The following is a 24,092-nucleotide window of genomic DNA, read 5'->3' as shown; positions in this document are numbered from 1 at the left end:
ACAGTAATGGTAACAGCCAGCTGCCATGCCACTGGAGAACAGTAATGGTAACAGTTGCCACCCCACTGGAGAACAGTAATGGTAACAGCCAGCCGCCATGCCACTGGAGAACAGTAATGGTAACAGCTGCCACCCCACTGGAGAACAGTAATGGTAACAGCTGCCACCCCACTGGAGAACAGTAATGGTAACAGCCAGCCGCCACGCCACTGGAGAACAGTAATGGTAACAGCCGCCACGCCACTGGAGAACAGTAATGGTAACAGCCAGCCGCCACGCCACTGGAGAACAGTAATGGTAACAGCCGCATCGCCACTGGAGAACAGTAATGGTAACAGCTGCCACGCCACTGGAGAACAGTAATGGCAACAGCCAGCCGCTACGCCACTGGAGAACAGTAATGTTAACAGCTGCCATGCCACTGGAGAACAGTAATGGTAACAGCCAGCCGCCACGCCACTGGAGAACAGTAATGGTAATAGCCAGCCGCCACACCACTGGAGAACAGTAATGGTAACAGCTGACACACCACTGGAGAACAGTAATGGTAACAGCTGCCACGCCACTGGAGAACAGTAATGTTAACAGCTGCCATGCCACTGGAGAACAGTAATGGTAACAGCCAGCTGCCATGCCACTGGAGAACAGTAATGGTAACAGTTGCCACCCCACTGGAGAACAGTAATGGTAAAAGCCAGCCGCCATGCCACTGGAGAACAGTAATGGTAACAGCTGCCACCCCACTGGAGAACATTAATGGTAACAGCTGCCACCCCACTGGAGAACAGTAATGGTAACAGCTGCCACCCCACTGGAGAGCAGTAATGGTAATAGGGATCTCATTTTCATCCTCGCATTACACTGACAAAATAATACTATAATTACAGACATGAAGGTGTATCTGGGCAAAAGTAATGTCCTCATGGGAGTAACTATAACTTCTTACCATATTATTACCATGTTATTACCACTTTATTCAGTGTGGCAATGTAAAGTGCTTACAGTTTTTAATCAGAATTTAAGTTGAAGTTGCTGTAGGCTACAATTTTCCAATTACATCAAGAAATATTTCTATCTGCAATGATTCACTACATTATATTCATGCCTTGGGATCCTTTTGAGCCACTCAACCCATACTCATACGGAAAAGGACATAACTTCATATCCGAAGTTGTACTCAAATATAATGCAAATATACTTACTTACATCAGATTTCAAAGGACCTGATCTACTTACACAAAATAAGCAGCCAATAGAGTTGAATTGATTAAAATACTTAAAGCTCATTGGTCAGTGTGTGATTTGAAGATGAGATATGTTTTGAATAACTGTTGAGGTGTCAAGGAATGACAAGAGCAAAAAGGAAGAAGAGTGCCATCAGGACGTCAAGTCATTATGAGAGGTTGCGTTTCTCTGTTCATTTTACTCTTGGATGGTAAGGATTTACTTATTTGAAATGTTTTGCGTTATTGTAGTTGTATGTCAAAGAACCTTTGCCTTTCCACCACATACTGCACATTCTTTACCCCTCCTTCCATTCTCTTCTTCTCTCCCAGGCCTTACCTCGGGTGTTTCTCACAAGAGAATCCTTGAAGGGGAACCTTGCAATGACAATTATGCTCAGCACTATGTGAAACTCAAGGCCACTAGATTGATAGAAGCTTTAAAAAAAATGGAGTCACAAGAATGTGGTGGCTCTCTTATTCACGAGAAATGGGTCCTTACAGCTGAACACTGCACTAGCTATGGGAGGTAGGTGATGGCTAAACTTTATTTATAGGAAGATGAATGTTTTATATTGGCACAGGGTGATATGGGTTAATTATGTCATTTTTATGTCATTTGTTTGTATGGCAACTAGTTTTGATTTGGTATTCTGCTGATTACCTTACAAGCTGTTTATGGATTCCTTAATTCATTTGTTTCTCTCAATCGCTTAAAAGCGTTTTTTGGAACGTCCCTATTTCAGTACGACAATAATTAAAAGCGTAAATACATTTGCAGAACATCTGATCATTTATTGCAGTTGTACCTTGATTGAATACCTCAGACTCCTTAAAAAAATGTCATAAATGAGTAGAAAATTCACTGTAAGGTGTTTTGTTCCCAGAACACATTGTTTTCATCAGAAGAGAAATGGTTACAGATGTGTTCACTGTTTCCGACGATCAGTAAATACTGGAGCACAACATTTTAAATGGCTCTATCAGTGTGACATCAGGTACAATATAGGGAACGATCTAGGTAAAGAGGACTATCAAAGTATTACGATTTTCTACAATATTGTGCACATGCAGAGAATGAATTTGGGTTACCTCTACTTCTAAGTAACTTTGGGAGCTCCTATGTCATCCTCTCCAACATTGTGAGCATCCATTACAGAGCTTTGTTTTAGTGTGGATTGAGATCTACATTCATATCAGATGTGTTCTTCCAGTGTATTCACCTTTCCTTATTTCTATATTGGATTGTGGTTTCAGCTTGCAGATGGAAAGTCTTCAAACCTACGAACAGACTTTGTACTGAATACATGTAACGGAATTTGATTGTGATGATACTGATGAATGAATCCTGCGCACAATGTGCCTTCTTTTCCATTTTCTTTTTGATCAGGAATTATATTTGTTTTGATGTGTGTTCAATTGTTTGGTGAAATAAGCTTAAAAGCAGAGTAATTTCTAATATCCTATAATGCTGCATCTTTTGATGAATATATTTATGTTTTGAGAAAGCACCAACATTTTTAAAATTTCTGTGTCTTTAGAACATGGTTTTGAAAATCAACATTGTTCCAAGAAATGCTTGTACGCCATTGAGAAAAACTGTAACTCATCATCTTCGACATTGTGACCTTCCATTACGAGCTTTGCTTTGGTGTTGGCTGAGGCCTATCCATTCATATCAGCAGTTCTCCACTGTACTCACCTGTCCTTCTTTCTACTGGGGATTGGCTTTCTGCTTGGTGGTGGAAAGTCTACAAACCTGTCAGCAGAACAGCCTACGTATTGAATACATTGGATTGTGATCATACCAATGAATGAATGCTGCAAAAAAATGTACTTATTTTACATGTTATTTTGATTCAGGAAGGATATATAATTTGATTTGTATGAAATTGTTTGGTAAAAAATGCATAAAAGGTGAGTATTTGCCCATAATTATGCATCATTTAATAGTATTTTGACCATCATGATTTCGTGACTGCAAATAAAATCTATTGATTAAATGTGAGGCAACTTGAGGCAAAAGGTATATATGGTTGTGATAATCTTTTTGCACGCAGTCATGTTCTTTGGAAGAATGTATTTGCCATTTTGGCAGTATAGTTTTGATGATGTATTTGCTTTTTGAGAAGGCAACTACATATGCATTTACTGTTTTGCAAAAGGCTACAGAGTTCTGTGACTGTTTTGAAAATGGGCAACATTGTTCCAAAAAATGCTTGTACATGATTGAGAAACTCTAACTGATCTTTTATAACCCAAGGTAGCAGTGATACACAAACTGTCTCTTTATACGTCTTCCCTTTAGTACAATAACAGCGATACTGGGTGCACATCCAGGTGGAACACCTAAACCAGAAGAGGTCCAGATTCCTGAAGAAAACATACGCCGTTATATAGAAAGACAAGTCAGTCATGACATCATGCTGCTGAAGCTGCCTAAGGCATACCCTCAGTTCACTACTATTCAGCTTCCTCCCTCTACATGCCAGACACCTGAGTTGAAGGAGAATGTGAGAATTGCAGGCTGGAGTTACACAGAAGGTGAATAACACACAGAGTTGAGTGATGCACAAGAACCTACTTGCAGGATTTATATCATTTTCTCTAATCTAACTCCACAGGTGGTAGAAAGCCAGAGAAACTACAGTGTTCAAAATCAGGAGACCTCCAAGTCACTGAGTGTTACCCCACAGAAGATGCTCAATACAAAATTCAAATGCGATTCTGCGCAGCAGCTCCAGGGAAGATGGACGCCTGCCATGTAAGAATGATTTCAATTCACATGCTTACAATTCCCTGCCTAGTTACATATCATTTCTGCCCCGAAAATAACAGTGGTGGGTGGCTAACTTATCAAATTTTATTTACAGTAAAAGTCAATCGAACAACCTTCATAATCTTTTATCATTACTTTATCAAATGAAGAGTTGACTACTGAATAATGTGATTAGGGCTGTTGGCATACAAACGATTTGTTGTACTTCTTAATGTAGGCCCATCGCATTAAATAGATAATATTTGTGTTTATTCTTCTGTACCTCACACAGGGGGACTCTGGAGGAAGTCTGATGAACAAAGATGGCCTCCTGTATGGTGTGACCTCACGGGCTAGTAAAACAGAGTGTAAAGTTCCAATCACCTTCATGGATGTTTGCAAGTACCGAGGATGGATAATGGAAGAAATCAATAAAGATAATTCATTGAATAGTGAGTAAACAAATGATGTACTCCAAATAAAAGGTGTTCTCAGATCTCCAGATCTCCTTGAGTGAATCCTGGAATATTCTTTGCCTCTTTGTATGTACAAAGTCTAGCAGGATTGTAGTGTTTTGGCTGAAAGCCAGTAGCGGTGCGTGGGTTAAAAAATATTCATATTACAACCTATGTGTTGTGATAATTGTGTTTGCTCTATAACCTGTTAGTTCATATGCCTTCTGACCATGCTATATAGGCCTAAATCCCAGACAATGAGAATACACAGTGGCATAGTAAATTCAACCACACCTTTGTTTCATCACAAAACCGGAGAGCAACCTCTGTCTGGGGAAGTCCACAATGCATATTGCATGTAACAAATGCTTACATGACCTACAGAATGGTCAAGCAAGTTAATGTTTACAACATTTTCACTAAACAACTATTGATTTAGAACCACGGAGAGTTACTACAAGTAGCAAAGAAAACAGGAGCTGCCTCCACTGTTCCAGCACCATTTCAACTTCAACAACATCAAATCATCTATGCTTAGTTTAATACAGTGACAACTAAAAGATACCAAAAACTATTTATTACAATCAACGTAAGCCAAATATGATGTGTCTGTTAATGCTTGATTCGGATTTCTGTGGGTGTGTGGCGTTTGTGCAAGTAGAAAAACCATGTTGACTCACCCTACCTGTAGAGAAACTCCAATGCCATCGTCCTCTCTTTCATGTAGAAGAAACGATCTATCACTCTGACATACAGTACACACGTTCATGTTTTGCTGTCCTAGGCTACTTGACAAAAAATCTTGCGCGCTAGCCTAACTTCCTTTCATGGGCAACTATAGCAAGTTAACATTAAATCTCTACATCTAGCTATGTATTGAAATCCCGTTCTATCAGGCCAGGGGCACATTGTATGAATTTGTGGTTGGATCAGAATTGCCATTATAATCATTGGCTAGCATGGAGGATTAATTAAAACCACTCGTCCAAATCCCTATCTCCACCAGGGCCAATTTAGGAAAGGGATCATTTTAGCTAGCTAGCCACCAGAGGACAACAACACAACCAATTTATGTCAGTGACGTTTGGCTCTCGATGTGATATGATTGGAGTAATGCAAAATCAATCAAATGTCTATATAAAGCCCTTATTACATCAGCTGATGTCACAAAGTGTTGTACAGAAAACCAGCCTAAAACAAGCAATGCAGGTGTAGAAGCACGGTGGCTAGGAAAAACACCCTGGAAAGGCCGGAACCTAGGAAGAAACTTAGAAAGGAACCAGGCTAGGAGGGGTGGCCAGTCCTCTTCTGGCTGTGCCAGGGGGAGATTATAACAGAACATGGCCAAGATGTTCAAATATTCATAGAAGATCAGCAGGGTCAAATAATAATAATCACAGTGGTTGTAGAGGGTGCAACAGGTCAGCACCTCAGGAGTAAATGTCAGTTGGCTTTTCATAGCCGATCACTCAGAGTATCTTTACCGCTCCCGCTGTTTCTAGAAAGTTGAAAACAGCAGTTCTGGGACAGGTAGCACGTCCGGTGAACAGGTCAGAGTTCCATATCCGCAGGCAGAACAGTTGAAACTGGAGCAGCAGCACGATGAGGTGGACTGGGGACAGCAAGGAGTCATCAGGCCAGGTAGTCCTGAGTTATGGTCCTAGGGCTCAGGTCCTATGAGAGAGAGAGAGAGAGAGAGAGAGAGAGAGAGAGAGAGAGAGAGAGAGAGAGAGAGAGAGAGAGAGAGAGAGAGACAAAGAGAGAGAGAGAGAGAGAGAGAGACAAAGAGAGAGAGAGAGACAAAGAGAGAGAGAGAGACAAAGAGAGAGAGACAAAGACAGAGCATACTTAAATTCACACAGGATAAGGATAAGACAGGATAAATACTCCAGATATAACAGTCTGACCTAGCCCCCCCCGACACATAAACTATTGCAACATAAATACTGGAGGCTGAGACAGGAGGGGTCAAGAGACACTGTGGCCCTGTCCGACGATACCCCCAGACAGGGCCAAACAGGCAGGATATAACCCCACCCACTTCGCCAAAGCACAGCCCCCACACCACTAGAGGTACATCTTCAACCACCGACTTACCATCCAGAGACAAGGCCGAGTATAGCCCACGAAGATCTCCCCCACAGCACAAAACCAGCGGGGGGGCGCCGAACCCGGACAGGAAGAACACGTCAGTGACCCAACCCACTCAAGCGACGCACCCCTCCTAAGGACGGCATGGAAGAGCACAAGTAAGCCAGTGACTCAACCCCTGTAATAGGGTTTGAGGTAGAGAATCCCAGTGGAGAGAAGGGAACCGGCCAGGTAGAGACAGCAAGGGTGTTCGTTGCTCGAGTGCCTTTCCGTTCACCTTCACACTCCTGGGCCAGACTACAGTAAATCCTAGGACCTACTGAAGAGATGAGTCTTCAATAAAGACTTAAAGGTTGAGACCGAGTCTGCGTCTCTCACATGGATAGGCAGACCGTTGCGTAAAAATGGAGCGCTGTAGGAGAAAGCCCTGCCTTTTTGCAATGCTACGTAGATAGAAAAAAGCTGTCCTTGAAACAGTCTTGATATGTTCATCAAAAGAGAGATCAGGGACCAGAGTAATGCTGAGGTCCTTCACAGTTTTTTTTGAGACTACTGCACAACTATCAATATTAATTGTCAGATTCAACAGAAGATCTCATTGTTTCTTGGGACCTAGAACTTGCATCTCTGTTTTGTCCAAGTTTAAAAGTAGAACATTTGCCGCCATCCACTTCCTTATGTCTGAAACACAGGCTTCCAGGGAGGGCAATTTTAGGGCTTCAACATGTTTCATCGAAATGTACAGCTGTGTGTCATCCACATAGCAGTGAAAGTTAACATTATGTTTCCGAATGACATCACCAAGAGGTAAAATATATAGTGAAAATAGTGGTCCTAAAACGGAGCCTTAAGGAACACCGAAAGTTACGGTTGATTTGTCAGAGGACAAACCATCTACAGAGACTAACTGATATCTTTCCGACTGATAAGATCGAAACCAGGCCAGAACTTGTCCGTGTAGACCAATTTGGGATTCTAATCTCTCCAAAAGAATGTGGTGATCGATGATATCAAAAGCAGCACTAAGGTCTAGGAGCACGAGCACAGATGCAGAGCCTCGGTCTGACACCATTAAAAGGTAATTTACCACCTTCACAAGGGCAGTCTCAGTGTTTTGATGGGGTCTAAAACCAGACTGAAGCGTTTCATGTACAGTTTAAGTCGGAAGTTTACAAACGCTTTGGATGGAGTCAATAAAACTTGCTTTTTCAACCACTCCACAAATTTCCTGTTAACAAACTGTAGTTGTTGCAAGTTGGTTAGGACATCTACTTTGTGCATGACACAAGTAATTTTTCCAACAATTGTTTACAGACAGATTATTTCACTTATAATTCACGGTATCACAATTCCAGTGGTTCAGAAGTTTACATACACTAAGTTGGCTGTGCATTTAATCAGCTCAGAAAATTCCAGAAAATGATGTCATGGCTTTAGAAGCTTCTGATAGGCTAATTGACATAATTTGAGTCAATTGGAGGTGTACCTGTGGATGTATTTCAAGGCCTACCTTCAAACTCAGTGCCTCTTTGCTTGACATCATGGGGAAATCAGAGAAATCAGCTAAGACCGTAAAAAATTGTAGACCTCCACAGGTCTGGTTCATCCTTGGAAGCAATTTCCAAACACCTGAAGGTACCACGTTCATCTGTACAAACAATAGTACACAAGTATAAACATCATGGGACCACGCAGCCGTCATACCGCTCAGAAAGGAGATGCGTTCTGTCTCCTGGAGATGAACATACTTGGTGTGAAAAGTGCAAATCTATCCCAGAACAACAGCAAAGGACCTTGTGAAGATACCTGAGGAAACAGGTACAAAGGTATCTATATCCACAATAAATCAAGTCCTATATCAACATAACCTGAAAGGCAGCTCAGCAAGGAAGAAGCCATTGCTCCAAATTCGCGATAGAAATGCCAGACTACACTTTCCAACTGCATATGGGGACAAAGATCGTACTTTTTGGAATAATGTCCTCTGGTCTGATGAAACAAAAATGGCCCCAAAGACCATCGTTATGTTTGGAGGAAAAAGGGGGAGGCTTGCAAGACGAAGAACACCATCCCAACCGTGAAGCATGAGGGTGGCAGCATCATGCTGTGGGGGTTCTTTGCTGCAGGGGGACTTCTGACCCACTGGGAATGTGATGAAAGAAATATTATTCTGACATTTAACATTCTTAAAACAAAGTGGTGATCCTAACTGACCTAAGAGGGAATTTTTACTAGGATTAAATGTCAGGAATTGCGAAAAACTGAGTTTAAATGTATTTGGCTAAGGTGTATGTAAACTTCCGAACTTCAACTGTACATTGTTTGTCTTCAGGAAGGCAGTGAGTTGCTGTGCAACAGCTTGTTCTAAAATTGTTGAGAGGAATGGGAGATTCGATTAGGCCGATAGTTTTTTATATTTTCTGGGTCAAGTTTTGGCTTTTTCAAGAGAGGCTTTATTACTGCCACTTTTAGCGAGTTTCGTACACATCTGGTGGACAGAGTTTATTATGTTATACATTGGAGGGCCAAGCACAAGAAGCAGCTCTTTCAATAGTTTAGTTGGAATTGGGTCCAGTATGCAGCTTGAAGGTTTTGAGGCCATGATTATTGTCAGCAATGTGTCAAGGGCTATAGTATTAAGCAGATTTAAAGAGGAGTCTGTAATTTGCTTTCTAATAATCATGATCTTTCGTCAAAGAAGTTGATGAATTTATTGCTGCTGAAGTGAAAGCCATCCTCTCTTGGGGAATGCTGCTTTTTAGTCAGTCTTGCGACAGTATCAAAAATACATTTTGGATCATTCTTCTTTTCCTCAATTAAGTTGGAAAAATAGGATGATCGAGCAGCAGTGAGGGCTCTTCGATACTGGACGGTACTGTCTTTCCAAACTAGTCGGAAGACATCCAGTTAGGTGTAGCGCCATTTCCGTTCCAATTTTCTGGTAGCCTGCTTCAGAGCTCTAGTATTTTCTGTATACCAGGTAGCTAGTTTCTTGTGACAAATGTTTTCGGTTTTAGGGGTGCGACTGCATCTAGGGTATTGCTCAAGGTGATATTGAGTTCCTCAGTTAGGTGGTTAACTGTACTCTGACGTCCTTGGGTAGGTGGAGGGAGTCTGGAAGGGCATCTAGGAATCTTTGTGTTGTCCAAGAATTTATAGAACAGCTTTTGATGATCCTTGGTTGGATTCTGAGCAGATTATTTGTTGCGATTGCAAACGTAATAAAATGGTGGTCTGATAGTCCAGGATTATGAGGAAAAACATTAAGATCCACAATATTTATTCCAAGGGACAAAACTAGGTCCAGAGTATGACTGTGGCAGTGAGTTGGTCCGGAGACATGTTGGACAATGATGATGGCTCCGAAAAGCCTTTTGGAGTGGGTCTGTGGACTTTTCCATGAGAATATTAAAGTCATCAAAAATGTGAATATTATCTGCCATGACTACAAGGTCCGATCATATCAAGGCCAATCATATCAAGATTGTGATCAGTGATTAGTTCATTGACTATAACTGCATTGGAAGTGATGGATCTAACATTAAGTAGCCCTATTTTGAGATGTGAGATATCACAATCTCTTTCAATAATGACAGGAATGGAGGAGGTCTTTATTCCAGTGAGATTGCTAAGGCGAACACCGCCGTGTTTAGTTTTGCCCAACCTAGATCGAGACACAGACACGGTCTCAATGGGGATAGCTGAGCTGACTATACTGACTGCTTGTGGCAGACTCCACTATGCTGGCAGTCTGGCTAACAGCCTGCTGCCTGGCATGCACCCTATCTCATTGTGGATCTAGGGGATTTAGAGCCCTCCAGCTAGGATGGAGTCCGTCACTCCTCAGCAGTCCAGGCTTGGTCCTGTTTGTGGGTGAGTCCCAGAAAGAGGGCCAAACAGTTTTCAACCAGCTATTGAGTTGTGAGACTGCTGTAGAGCTCATCACTCCCCCTAGCTGGGAGGGGGCCAGAGACAATTACTCGATGCCGACACATCTTTCTAGCTGATTTACACATGCTGAAGCTATGTTGCGCTTGGTGACCTCTGACTGTTTCATCCTAACAATGTTGGTGCTTTCCCTTGGCGCTGCTTGACACTGCTTTCCATTGACGCTTTTTTTTGGTGCCTCAGGACCATTCGTAGTTGAGCTCACTCAGGTTAGCTCAACGCTGATTGGATATTATTTAGTTATTTTTTTGCTGGCTTCCCTTGCATTCAATGCTACGGGTGGCAACAATGTCAAGCTCTTTTGGACCAGAAAGCATCAGATAGATGGACTACACATTCAGAGACCATACAGAGACAGAGGGGCGCTGTTTCACTCGCTCGGATGCCTTCTCTGGTGAGATACATTCAGCCTCTTGCGAATTGAAGGAAAATTATGAAAACAGAGAGAGGACAGATAAAATCATTTATGTATTTTGGGGGGGGGGGGGTTGTCCATTTTTGGGGAAGCCTGGCTTCCCTTGGCATCCATGAATACACACCACTGAGGCAAGGAATTGATCGGTAGTAATTTTGTGGTTTAAGGGGTTTACAGAATGGTAACAGGATGACACACAATCACAGAGTGAACAGAGATGGATACATATGATTTCACTTATTTTATGTTTAAAAAATAACTTTATAGCCAAGAACAATCTGTGCATTAAAGAAAACGATCCAGGATATAAACAATATTCTTTTAGTTGTTGTATTTTCATTTCTGTGAAGGGTGACGTGCAGGGATCAGATTTCTCCTGCTATATTGGAGAATAGCTCTCAGGACTCATCAATAAGAATACAGTGATACAGGCCCACAGTAAGTGGTGCAGGAGGGACCTGGAGGCCAGAGGGAGTGGGCCTTCCGTTTCAAACGGACGAAAACAGAAGTCATGTGCTGTGCATATTTGTGACTCTACGAAAGCTATGAACTTTTTAATATAATTTGCTGCTATGTTGACTTGCTCTCATTCAGAGTTGTTTCTCCTGAGCCCATTTGAATTTTATTTTGCCTTGTCGTTAACAATGAGATTGTACATATTAAGTGTTGTTTTCAATTAATTTTTTCCAATTAGGGAAGTGGTGGTAGAGTTTGGGTAAAAATAATAAAGGAGCATTTTTTTGTTTTACTACAGTACCAGTCATAAGTTTGAATACAAGTTTTTTTGTATTTATTTGTAATATTTTCTACATTTTCTAATAATAGTGAATACATAAAAACTATGAAATAACACATATGGAATCATGTAGTAACCAAAAAAGTGTTAAACAAATCAAAATATATTCTTCAAAGTAGCCACCCTTTGCCTTAATGACAGCTTTGCACACTTGGCATTCTCTCAACCAGCTTCATGAGATAGTCACTTGGAATGAATTTCAATTAACAGGTGTGCCTTGTTAAAAGTTCATTTGTGGAATGTCTTTCTTAATACGTTTGAGCCAATCAGTTGTGTTGTGACAAGGTATTTAAAAAAATAATATATACATATCCTTTATTTAACTAGGCAAGTCAACAAATTATTTTTTACAATGACAGCCTACCCCGACCAAACCAGGACGATGCTGGACCAATTGTGCACCGCCCTATGGGACTCCAAATCCCGTCCCGATGTGATACAACCTAGATTTGAACCAGGGACTGTAGTACCTCGACTAACCGGTACCCCCACACATTGACTTTGTACCAATACCCCCTGTATACAGGCTCACTATTGTTATTTTACTGATGCTCTTTAATGATTTATTACTTCATTTTTTTTCTTATCTATTTTTTTACTTAACACTTATTTTATCTTAAATCTGCATTGTTGGTTAAGGACGTGTAAGTAAGCATTTCACTGTAAGGTCTACACCTGTTGTATTCGACGCATGTGAAAAATACAATTTATTTTTTATTTGATTTGGAATTCAAGGCACACTTAACTAGCATGGCTACCACAGCATTCTGCAGCGATATGACATCCCATCTGGTTTGCGCTTAGTGAGACTATTGCAGCCCCATCAACCCTGGTCTAGGTCCTACTCATCCCAGCTGTGGCCTGTCTGCCCGTCTGTGGCCCAGCCAACAGTAGACAGATTGTAGCTGAAGCCCTGGCGGTATAAGTGGAACCACATGGAGGAAACCGATACTGGTGACACTGGACCAGAGAAGGAGTTAACCTGGCCGGCCAGCTATTGGCCTTATATGGATGGTGATTACCGCCACTGATCCTAACCCTACGCATACACACACACACACACACACACACACACACACACACACACACACATCTCAGGGGTTTCTGTGGCCACAGTGCCTTCCAGAGTGGCCGACCAACGACAAGCATTTACCGTAGGCCAATCGGCATGCTAACAACACCAAACACTAATGGGAAAAAGCGAAAGCCACAACCCACAGATATTCAGTAAATGCTTCCTGCTCCATTTGATAGGACAGGTACCCCTCACACAAACCAGGGTTGTGACTTTCTCAAGTCTTTGTGTGTTACTGGCTGTGTGGCTGGCTGGCTGGCTGCTGTAACTTGAGTGTCTACAGAGCATTCAGGAGGAGAGCATTAGCTACTGTAGGATGATAACACAGTGACATTAACCTGGCTTCTCTGTAACACCTCTCTACCATGATGCATTGGGGCAACAGAGTGAGTTTTAGGGTTGGCCAACCTGTCATCTTCCATTAGGCTGTATGAAAATTTGCCCGGCCCCCACCCCCCTTCTCTGTCTCTGTGGTGGTGTGGCCGGAGGCCCCCTGTCGGCTCTGAGAGAGATGGATCTGCTGAGGGTGGAGTCGGCGGCAGCAGGCGAAGCGGCCTCTCTAATGTACACTGGGCCATGTGCTACCAGTTAAGGCAGCAGTCGATCCTGAACGGGGGTTAAGTGAAACTACCTGCTCCTCTGTGTCTGCCGATTACTTGCTTTGTTCACTGTGGTACCAGATCATAAAACACTTGTGTCCACTTCTCCCCCTCTCTCCTAGTCCCTCAGGTGATTAGTGTGAGCAACAGGACATGCTTCTCTGTCATTCTGCATGACAGGGGAAAAGGTTGTTTTCACTCACCTCAATCACCAACAATACATAATATATATAAACAAAATTTCAACAAAATATTGTCACATCTTTAAAGATCATTCCAAAATATCTGATGATGGATGGGCTTTTACTCTTCTACGATGGACACAATATTGATGAAGTTAGTTAGCTTTTATGAAGATAGTAAATAAAGAAAAATGAGGTTTCTCTTGGAAAATGAAATGAGACATGAAAGCAGTCCTGAGCTCTGGTTCTAGTTTCCTGTCTGAATCGTTGATAATTCATTTCCCAGACAGAGCTCATAATCATTCACTGGCCTGCTGCTGCCTCCACTCAGCCATCCTACAAGACTACTAGTCATGACTTTGGTTTGCCACTCCACCACTTCTTAATGCCCTCTCTCATCTCTCTCACTCACTCAGTTCGCAGGGAGGGTACATCTTAGATCAAGCCATTTTCACCCCCTATCAGTTTTGAAAGCCAGTCGTTATAAAAATAAATTCTAAACCAGATGTGATTTATTTTTCTTCCTCCTTATTTCATTTGTAGGATCTGAACATCAAAAGGGTATTGAGATCTTTTGAGATGAGCCCTAATCGCCTGAGCTCCAGTGCAGTCATTAAATGCAGTATAGTATGCGTGTCTCACCCTGGTGCAAACTCAAAAGGACCTCTCTCCATTTCTGCTCTCTTTAACAGACGCCACTCATGGGGAAACATTGGTGCCTCCCATAGACTGTGATTAAAGTAAATGAATGAAATAAGATACAAGGAAATTAAAATGATTAGTTTTTATAGTAACCACGACTACTGGCAAGGCCCCACTGCCACAGAACAGTGAAGGCTGAGCCAATAAAACAACTGCATTCAACTGTAAAGAAGAATGAAAAAAAGAGGAGGAAAAGAGCAGCATAGTAGAATAAGACAAAAATTACATTGATTATATATCTATGTATTTATCTTGGAAATACGGTAGGTTTTTAAACATGGTTGAATTTCAGCGGTAAAGTCAAAAATCTCCTAAACAATGTCTGGTTTAGATCATTGACAGACACTGACATTTCTGTCATGCAAGAATGTTATTTACTGCAGAACTGTACTTTGACGTCTCTTTTTTTCTGTCTAAATGTTTAGAAATGTAGAACCTAGAATGTTTAATGAAGGAGGGAGGCAAAAAACTGTGAATTAATGTTCTGAAAATGTTGTAGCTCAATTGAATAATATTACAATCCAATTTGAAATTCACCGTGTACTCCTAAAATACTGTATGTACTTTCAAGATCCTTGATTATACACAAGAGAGGATAAATACTCAATACACAATTATTCCTTTTCCTTTCTAGTTCCTCCCTTATCCAACTGTATGTCATACTTATAAAGATATAGTGATACCCATTCTCGTGTGACTCAACTCTTCATAACTGAAATTACGTTAAAGCCATTTCATAAAAATGTATTTCATGCCATTCAATTTTTTGCCATGCCAACATTTTGGGACAGTGGCCTCTGTAAAAGTGAGATGTGCATTCTCTCTCCCATCTTATCCTCTCGACTCAATTCTCTCCCTCTTTCTCTCTGTCCCTCCCTCTGCCCCCCCCCCCCCCCCCACACTTCCCTCACTCCTCCCTCCCTCTACATTCCTCACTCTCTCTCCAGGCGTGGGTGGAAGGGGACGGTGTTCAGAGTGAGATCGTCACATAAGGAAACGATCGGACTCTAAACTCCAAATCATCACCTTTGTTCTCCTGCTTCCGGTATCTGACCCACTGAGAGGCTGGCAGTTTCTCCCAGTTTGACCACCTTTCTGGGGTTTGGTTTCCAACCCAGAAGCCACAGCCATGGCTGGAAAGCCTGTATAATCACACACTACTGAAGACAACAGGGGCATCTGCATCCTCTCTCCATCCCAGAGATGTGCATTGTGTACCAACAATGGCCGCAAGCGAAAACCCCCAACTTTAGATATTGAAAACATTATTTCTGAATCCCACCTGCACTCACTATATCATCTGTAGGCTCACAGGAGCATGTTGTGTAGGGTGGTGTTTAATGACGATCAAAGCGTATGTCATTAATGAGATTCATATCATGGGAGGAAATGAAACACAGCAGTTAACAGCTTCAGAAATCAAACATGAATGACTTCAATAACCCTGCCAGGCAGAGAACTGAGCACTGAGCAGCCCACAGTGGCAGTGGGTGGAAATACCCATAAAAAGAGAGGACAGCACAGGGGAATGGAATGGAGGGGGTTTCTGGCATGATTAATCTGATCTGATTTAAAACTGTCCACTCAATTTAAAGCCCCCTCCCCCCCACCACCACCACCACCACCACCAGCAGCACCCCTCATTGCCTCTGCACTGTTTGATCCCAGCCCTGTGTCCACCCACCCCCGGCACAGGAAGAAAGGCTGTCTTAACAGAACCCAGAGTGAGCTGGGCCAAGTGGGCCGCGTGCCACCTGTACATTTCCACATTCTCTCATCGCCAGCGATGCATTTCCTCTCCAGAAGCCATCCATCACCCGCCACAGGCCCACGGAGCGCCTGCCCTGCCCCGCTCCGCCTCGCAACACAACGATAAAGTCCTGGTCTAAATTATAGGGAAGGAGGTGGAGACGTAGGATGAAAGGTAGGAGGAGAGAGAGGAGGAGGAACAGCAATTAACTGAACCTGGGCATACATAATTCCGGACATACGGTATAAAGCTGCCCTATGAAACGGAAATCATTGGGACTTGGGTTCCTTTGTGGACTGTAGTAGTTTCTGCAGTGGGCAGGGTGGTGGGTGGGGTTGGGGTATAGATGCCTGGGCTGTTGTGGCTGGATGCCAGGTTGGCAGAAACCAGGCTTGCCAGAAGGGCACAAATTGTCACAGCCATCGCTGGCAAAGCCGAAACCACCATGAACGGGAGGAAGTGACATCATGCACCATGGCTTGGTAAGCAGTGGTGATGGTCTTATAATGGGGATGGTGTAGCAGAGGAGGAGAGAGTCAAGAGCCGGTTAACCACAGGGGGAAAGCCATGGGAGTGTACTACATGACAAGAGAGGGAAGGGCAGATTGCTCTTTTCTGTCGAGGTGTGTGCCAGAGAGATAATCTAATTTGTATCCATCTCCACATCCCCACCCCCAGCAGGATAAATAGTATTGATGCGGTAGCACAAAAAAGGGCTCTGATGACACCTCCTTTACTGGATCCGCCCACACCTTCACCACTAGCGCTGCCTCTTAAGTGGGAGCCAAAAACCTGGTTCGATGAGGTACCTTACGTTCCAGTACCGCCCCCAGATGAGGAAGAGGGCGAGTCATCGACCAAACAAGAAAAAGCTAAACCAACAGTAGAATGTGACTGGGTTAACCTGATGCAAAATTTGGGCACTGTCACTGGTGATAGTTTCACAGTGGCATTTCACAGTGACATTTTCACAGTGACAGGAGGTCGCATCTAAAAATGTGTCGGTGTGATGTGCCAGTGCAACATGTCAAACTGACCCTTTACAGGAGTAGTTAGCCGCAAGATTAGAATGTGCCTCAGCGCGAAGGCTGACTTGGTCCTGAAGAAAGAGTATATAAGAAGCATGCTTTCAATGGAAAAACATGATAGTGCTACTTGACTTATCACTGACAGGCAGCTCGTGATACTATCTGACATTCATACTCTAGAACAATTGCAACTTTTGATTTCTGGATCTTGTAAAGAGACGAACAGAGACAACTACCTTGTACACTCCTATTGCCTACATAATCCACCCCCTAACTGGAGTAGATATACAGCATTAGTGGAGATACGAAAGATCCTACAAATGAAGGTGAAACAGATACATATCTGACTTTCATACTCTAGAACAATTGTATCTCTTGACTTCTGATCTCTGAACGAGACATACTGAGACAACTACCCAATACACTCCTCGTGCTGAATATATCCACCACCTAACGGAGTAGATAAATAGCATCAGGGGTGTTACAAATGGACTTGATCTCAAACCGTTCTCTTCACTAATCAGTAAATCATAGTACAAACTTCTAGTAGGAGGAACAGATACTGAGTGATTGGATAAGCAATTGTGAGTGGAAGAACATACTCTTTGGGGACCAACCAGGTCAGCCTATGCTAAGGTAATTAACCGCTTGTTGTAATACATACATGAGGCATTAATAGTAGTAAGTGTTTTGATGATGTTTGATGTTATAGATTAAGGACCAAAAATAAACTGTAATAACGTGTACAACTGTGTGAATTGCAAACATTGAATAAAAAGTAGAAACTAGACCCAAAACCCTAGGTGAGAGAACACCTCTGACACTCCCAATCTAGGGAAACAAGTCTAGTTTCTACACTAAAGACAATAAAACGGTTTGGACAGAATAATCATTGTATTGTAACAGGTATCCTCTATATTAATACTCAAGTAGTATTAGTCGACGGACATAGACTGTAAATCGTAACCAAGGTAAAGCTTGCGTGAGTCTAGATAACAACATACAAAGGGAAAGTGAAAGTAAAACAAGAGGTACTCTAAGTCTAATTAATATTATCCAAGATCCCGAAACAAGACTAACGGCATCACACAAGGCTAATCTCCGAAAAAAGGTCAGGATACATAACCAGGTCAGTCCGGTGGGCCTGTGAGTCACCTGTTAGCCGGGTGACATAAGAACTTGAGTGAGACGACTTGTATCACTCTCGACGGGGGAACCTTAACTGTCCTATAGCAAAATCCCCTACCGCAACATTATAGTACTCTGCAGTTTGTTCGTCCAGATAAGGACACAGACCCGACTGATTCAGTCCATACAACCATCACTGTGCAGGATGTAGTGAGATTTTGGGGGTCACTGTGGCGTACAACCTCACACTATGTACTATACATATTGCTTGTTAAAAAGATAGATGGGCCCGCTTTAGGCCCTGTTTTCAGAACACTGATGCTCTGCACAGAAAGCTGACACGTGTACATCGATTACACTCACAAACATCCTGAATGTATGTTTATAAACAAGGCTCAATAATATTGTGATCTCTGAGCTGAATCCTATAAATTCTTCCTCTGTCAGTTTAGCTTCCGCTGCAATATAATCTGAAATTACCTCCAGCAGCAAGAGGAGACGAGCACCTCTCTCTCTTTAGTTCACTTACTCTCCCTGTAACTTCATCATAAGAGCTGGACTGGGCTCACAAGGGGATGTGAGTCTGGAAACACCCCAGCCTATTATTCACTCCCAGTCTGGCCTGGAGAGAGTCTAGCCAGCCCCCCGCTAGTTAGAACATGAAGCACGCACCTCCATAGTATAGAATACCCGCATGACCAACACAAGCCTCTCCCTCTGAGGCCTTCGGCTTTAAAGGACTCTGCTAAACACATTCTCTTCCTATATTACCTTGTGATTGGGGGGATATCTGGTTTCTATGCCCTGTTTACACAGTTCTCTCTCTCCTTCTCTCTCATTCTCTTTCTCTCTCTCTCTCTCTCTCACACATTCTTTGATGGCGCTTTCCCCTCATGTATCAGCGGTTAAGAATGAATTCACACAGACTGCTTTACGTAGCGCTCCTTGAGCTCTCCCTAAAGGGCTGGGTTGTAACCCACTGTAGAGGAAACACCTCATACATGCACACACTGAACCAACAACCCCTACATCATGGGAGTGCTCAGAGAGGTGAGACAGTCCAACAGACCAGGTCAGTTACTCTGGGATGTCAGTCATTGTTCCCCCTGTCCTGCGCCACATGAATGGTAACATTTGGTAGTCATCAAAGACAAGAGTTCAGAGGGGCAGCTGCTTGTTGCACATTAAACAAGTGGTCATGAGCCTCCTCAACGTGTGAAAAACTCAGTCAATAATTGATACCGTTCTTCTCAAAGAAAGATCTAATTTGCCACTTAAACATCAAAGAAGCACCCTGGCAGTAACCCTGGCAATGATATTAGATCATTGGTGGTGGTGTGAACTGGAGATAAAAGGACCCATATGTTTTTTACGTGTAGAGAGGTTTGTTAGTGCTCCAAAAGATCTGATGGAAGAAAGCTGGTTTGTGTATGTGCTGCGGTCTGTTGGTTTGATGTTGGGCCTGATTTGCTGCATTGACCAAGGGACAGATAGGAAGGACTTTTCCCCACAAATCTGTATATCCAGGGGCTGTTGGCAAGGCCAGGTCCCTATGCAGCCATCCACAACAGAGTATTGTGTGGCCAGGTGAGAACTCTACTATCTAATTAAAGTTGTGGGGAAGTAGAATGGGAACTGAGATGTGGAAGCGCATGACACTTTTGGCCACGCCAACGGTGTACACCCTTATTGAACTTGTGTGTTTATGATTTTGTTTATTCCTTTTAGCAATGCAGAGCCTTCAGATTTATCCGTGATTAAGCTTTGATGAGTTTGAAACATAAAAGTGGATTTGGGGGGCTTATTTCTATGGAGCCCCACTACATGTCATATTTATGGTATGCTTATATTTATTGACAATTGCTCTTTACAAGGGAGTCTCGATAGGCATTGTTTTTCACCTTGTGTGATATCAACTCTGTACAGGTTTTTATCCCATTACAAATTGTTACTCATAAATTGTGTTATTTGTCACCCTCTTGTGGTCATAGGCATCCCCCTACCCACCGAGGCCAATATGACAACTTCCCAACAGAAAAAACAAATCCCCATTCTCTGAGGACAACAATTACAGTGAGCACAGTACCCATAATTCCATCCTTCGGAAGGATATATCTCCCGAACACTTAGCTCTTAAAGTCCATTTACTGGAAATACTCTAACTTTATTGCTGTCCTCAATATAAGCTGCTCTCTTACTTTAATTTTGATCAGTAATTATGTTCATAAAGTTTGTGGATTAGTCTGAGTTTCTTTGGATAACAGCACAGGAGACATCTGTTTACACACAATGATGAGCCTGTGGTGCTGCTTGTGGTCGTTTCTAGTGGAACGCCCATAATGGGCCTTAATTGGTAGTTTAATTGTGTGTGGTGTAGAAAGAGCATTGATTACAAAACCAGTGGTATTTGAGAGTATACATTCATCTTTGTGTATGTATTACTCTCTAAATCCTCTTATATCGCACACTAAATCCTTTTCCACTCGTGGATAATAAAATGCTTCAAGAAGAATCAGAACAGTCATTTCCATGTCAAATCATACAATACATAATGTGAGGGTTAGTGTAGGTTTGGCTGAAATTAAGTTGTGTCAAGCATTCATCACCATGTGCGTATGCAGATACAAAGATACAAACTTGTGACACATTTTACAAGGAGAGTAAGCTACGTATTCATGTGCAGCCTCCATTCATCGGTGCCCTTTGAATATGTCTGAAGGCAGTGGGAGCCGTGAAATCAATGGGACTGCTAGAGTTGATAATAACGTCCTGTAAGAGCTCATTTCAGTTGATAATTCTGTTTGTGACGTACAGTGCCTTCTGTAAGTATTCAGACCCCTTGACTTTTTCCACATTTTGGTACGTGAAAGCCTTATTCTAAAATGGATTAAATAAAACAATTTCCTCAGCTACACACAATACCCCATAATGACAAAGCAAAAAAAGTTTTTATTGTTTTTATTTTAGCACATTTATTAAAAACAAAATACAGAAATACCTTATTTCCATAAGTATTCAGACCATTAGCTATGAGACTTGAAATTGAGCTCCGGAGCATCCTGTTTCCACTGATCCTTGAGATGTTTCTACAACTTCATTGGAGTCCACCTGTGGTAAATTCAATTGATTGGACATGATTTGGAAAGGCACACACCTGTCTATATAAGGTCCCACAGTTGACAGTGCATATCAGAGCAAAAACCAAAGCCATGAGGTCGAAGGAAGTGTACGTAGCGCTCCAAGACAGGATTGTGTCGAGTCACAGATCTGGGGAAGGGTACCAAAAAATGTCTGCAGCATTAAATGTCCCCAAGAATACAGTGGCCTCCTGTTTGGAACCACCAAGGTTCTTTCTAGAGCTGACCGCCCAGCCAAACAGAGAAATCGGGGGAGAAGCCGATGGTCACTCTAAAAGAGCTACAGAGGTCCTCTGTGGAGATGGGAGAACCTTCCAGAAGGACAACCATCTCTGCAGCACTCCAACAATTAGGCCTTTATGGTAGTGTGGCCAGACGGAAGCCACTCCTCAGTAAAAGACGCATGACAGCCTACTTGGAGTTTGCCAAAAGGTAGTTAAAGACTCTCAAAACATGAGAAACAAGATTCTCTGGTCTTGATGTAAAAATGAATCACTAGCCACTTTAAACAATGCCACTTAATATAATGTTTACATATCCTACATTACTCATCTCATATGTATATGTATATACTGTACTCTATACCATCTACTGCATCTTGCCTATGCCGTTCCGTACCATCACTCATTCATATATCTTTATGTACATATTCTTTATCCCTTTACACTTGAGTGTATAAGGTAGTAGTTGTGGAATTGTTAGGTTAGATTACTCATTGGTTATTACTGCATTGTCGGAACTAGAAGCACAAGCATTTCTCAACACACAAGCATTAACATCTGCTAACCATGTGTATGTGACAAATTAAATTTGATTTGATTTGATGAAACCAAGATTGGCTGGGAATGCCAAGCATCACATCTGGAGGAAACCTGGCTCCATCCCTACGGTGAAGCATTGTGGTGGCAGCACCAGGATGTGGGGATGTTTTTCAGTGGCAGGGACTGGGAGACTAGTCAGGATTGAGGCAAAGATGAACAGAGCAAAGTACTGAGAGATCCTTGATGAAAACCTACTCCAGAGTGCTCTAAACCTCAGACTGGGAGCGAAGGTTCACCTTCCAACCGACAAGACAATGCAGCAGTGGCTTCGGGACAAGTCTCTGAATGTCCTAGAGTGGCCCAGCCAAAGCGCGGACTTGAACCCGATCGAACATCTCTGGGGAGACCTTAAAACAGCTTTGCAGCAACTCTCCCTATCCAACCTGACAGAGCTTGAGAGGATCTGCAGGGAAAATGGGAGAAACTCCCTAAATACAGGTGTGCCAAGCTTGTAGCCTCATACCCGTGCTCCAAGACCTTAGTGCTGCTTTTGATACCATCGATCACCACATTCTTTTGGAGAGATTGGAAACCCAAATTGGTCTACATGGACAAGTTCTGGCCTGGTTTAGATCTTATCTGTTGGAAAGATATCAGTTGGTCTCTGTGGATGGTTTGTTCTCTGACAAATCAACTGTAAATTTCGGGGTTCCTCAAGGTTCTGTTTTAGGACCACTATTGTTTTCACTATATATTTTAGCTCTTGGGGATGTCATTCGAAAACATAATGTTAACTTTCACTGTTATGCGGATGACACACAGCTGTACATTTCGATGAAACATGGTGAAGCCCAAAAATGCCCTCGCTGGAAGCCTGTGTTTCAGACATAAATGTTCTACTTTTAAACTCAGACAAAACAGAGATGCCTGTTCTAGGTCCCAAGAAACAATGAGATCTTCCGTTGAATCTGACCATTAATCTTGATGGTTGTACAGTCATCTCAAATAAAACTGTGAAGGACCTTGGCGTTACTCTGGACCCTGATCTCTCTTTTGACGAACATATCAAGACTGTTTCAAGGACAGCTTTTTGCCATCTACATAACATTGCAAAGATCAGAAATGATGCAGAAAAATTCATCCATGTTTTTGTCACTTCTAGGTTAGACTACTGCAATGCCCCAATTTCCGGCTTCCCGGATAAAGCACTAAATATTTAATATTTAAGTTTTGTATTTTTAATCAATTTCTTCTAACCCTTTTTTGCTTTGTCATTATGGGGTGTTGTGTGTAGATTATGGGGTATTGTGTGTAGATGAATACATTTTAGAATAAGGCTGTCACCTAACAACATGTGGAGAAAGTCAAGGGGTCTGAATACTTTCCGAAGGCACTATATGATAGTGTGAGGGTATGTGCTGTGAGAACATTGCATACCCTCACACTATCATACGATTCCTTTGGCCACCAGGCTGGCCACCAGGCAGGACTCCAGGCAGGATGCCACCATGGCTGGCCAAAGGTCACGACTCCAGGCAGGATGCCAACAGGTGGGTCACCAGCAGGGCCCTGGCTGTCATCAACACATAGAATCTCAGGCATGGGAGAAACACAGACAGTCAGAGTGTGTGAAAGAAATGAGTGAAAAAAATGTATTGAAGAAAAGAGAGAGGTACTGGGCTGGAGAGAGAAAAACGTCAGGACAGTCATTAAAGGCATGTGTTGAATGTACTGAGAAGCAGTGAAAGAAAGAGAGCGAGAGAGAGAGAGAGAGAGAGAGAGAGAGAGAGAGAGAGACAAAACGAGCGGTTGCGCCTGTCATGGTTTTACTGGCTTCAGTGGTCGATTTGGAGGGGATGGAAAACAAGACGCCATTTCGTGTTCTATTAAAATATGAGGCACTATGCCCCCCACCCCCCCCCCGACATACACACACACACAAACACACATACACACGTGGTGGCGGGCAGAAACCTTGTGTACCCCTACATGTGGGGTTTCCAGCCCAGTGACAACGCCCTGTAGTTGGGGTGGTGCAGCTTCA

At 42.6% G+C, this 24,092-nt stretch overlaps 1 protein-coding gene across 1 annotated transcript; it reads left to right on the top strand.

Moving 5' to 3' along the window:
* The first annotated feature begins 1,362 nt into the window (after nucleotides 1–1,362).
* LOC135527197 (trypsin-4-like) lies at nucleotides 1,363–23,638 on the top strand. Its single transcript, XM_064955813.1, has 6 exons — nucleotides 1,363–1,435; nucleotides 1,557–1,752; nucleotides 3,532–3,767; nucleotides 3,848–3,987; nucleotides 4,274–4,433; nucleotides 23,520–23,638. Exons 1-6 carry the CDS (start codon nucleotides 1,396–1,398, stop codon nucleotides 23,636–23,638), a joined length of 891 nt encoding a protein of 296 aa, XP_064811885.1. The 5' UTR covers nucleotides 1,363–1,395.
* Nucleotides 23,639–24,092: the final 454 nt, after the last annotated feature.

This window comes from Oncorhynchus masou, chromosome 32, assembly GCF_036934945.1.
Source record: "Oncorhynchus masou masou isolate Uvic2021 chromosome 32, UVic_Omas_1.1, whole genome shotgun sequence".
NCBI lineage: Eukaryota > Metazoa > Chordata > Actinopteri > Salmoniformes > Salmonidae > Oncorhynchus > Oncorhynchus masou.
The sequence above is the reverse complement of the archived record's forward strand: the minus strand, read 5'-3'. Positions and strand labels throughout refer to the sequence as shown.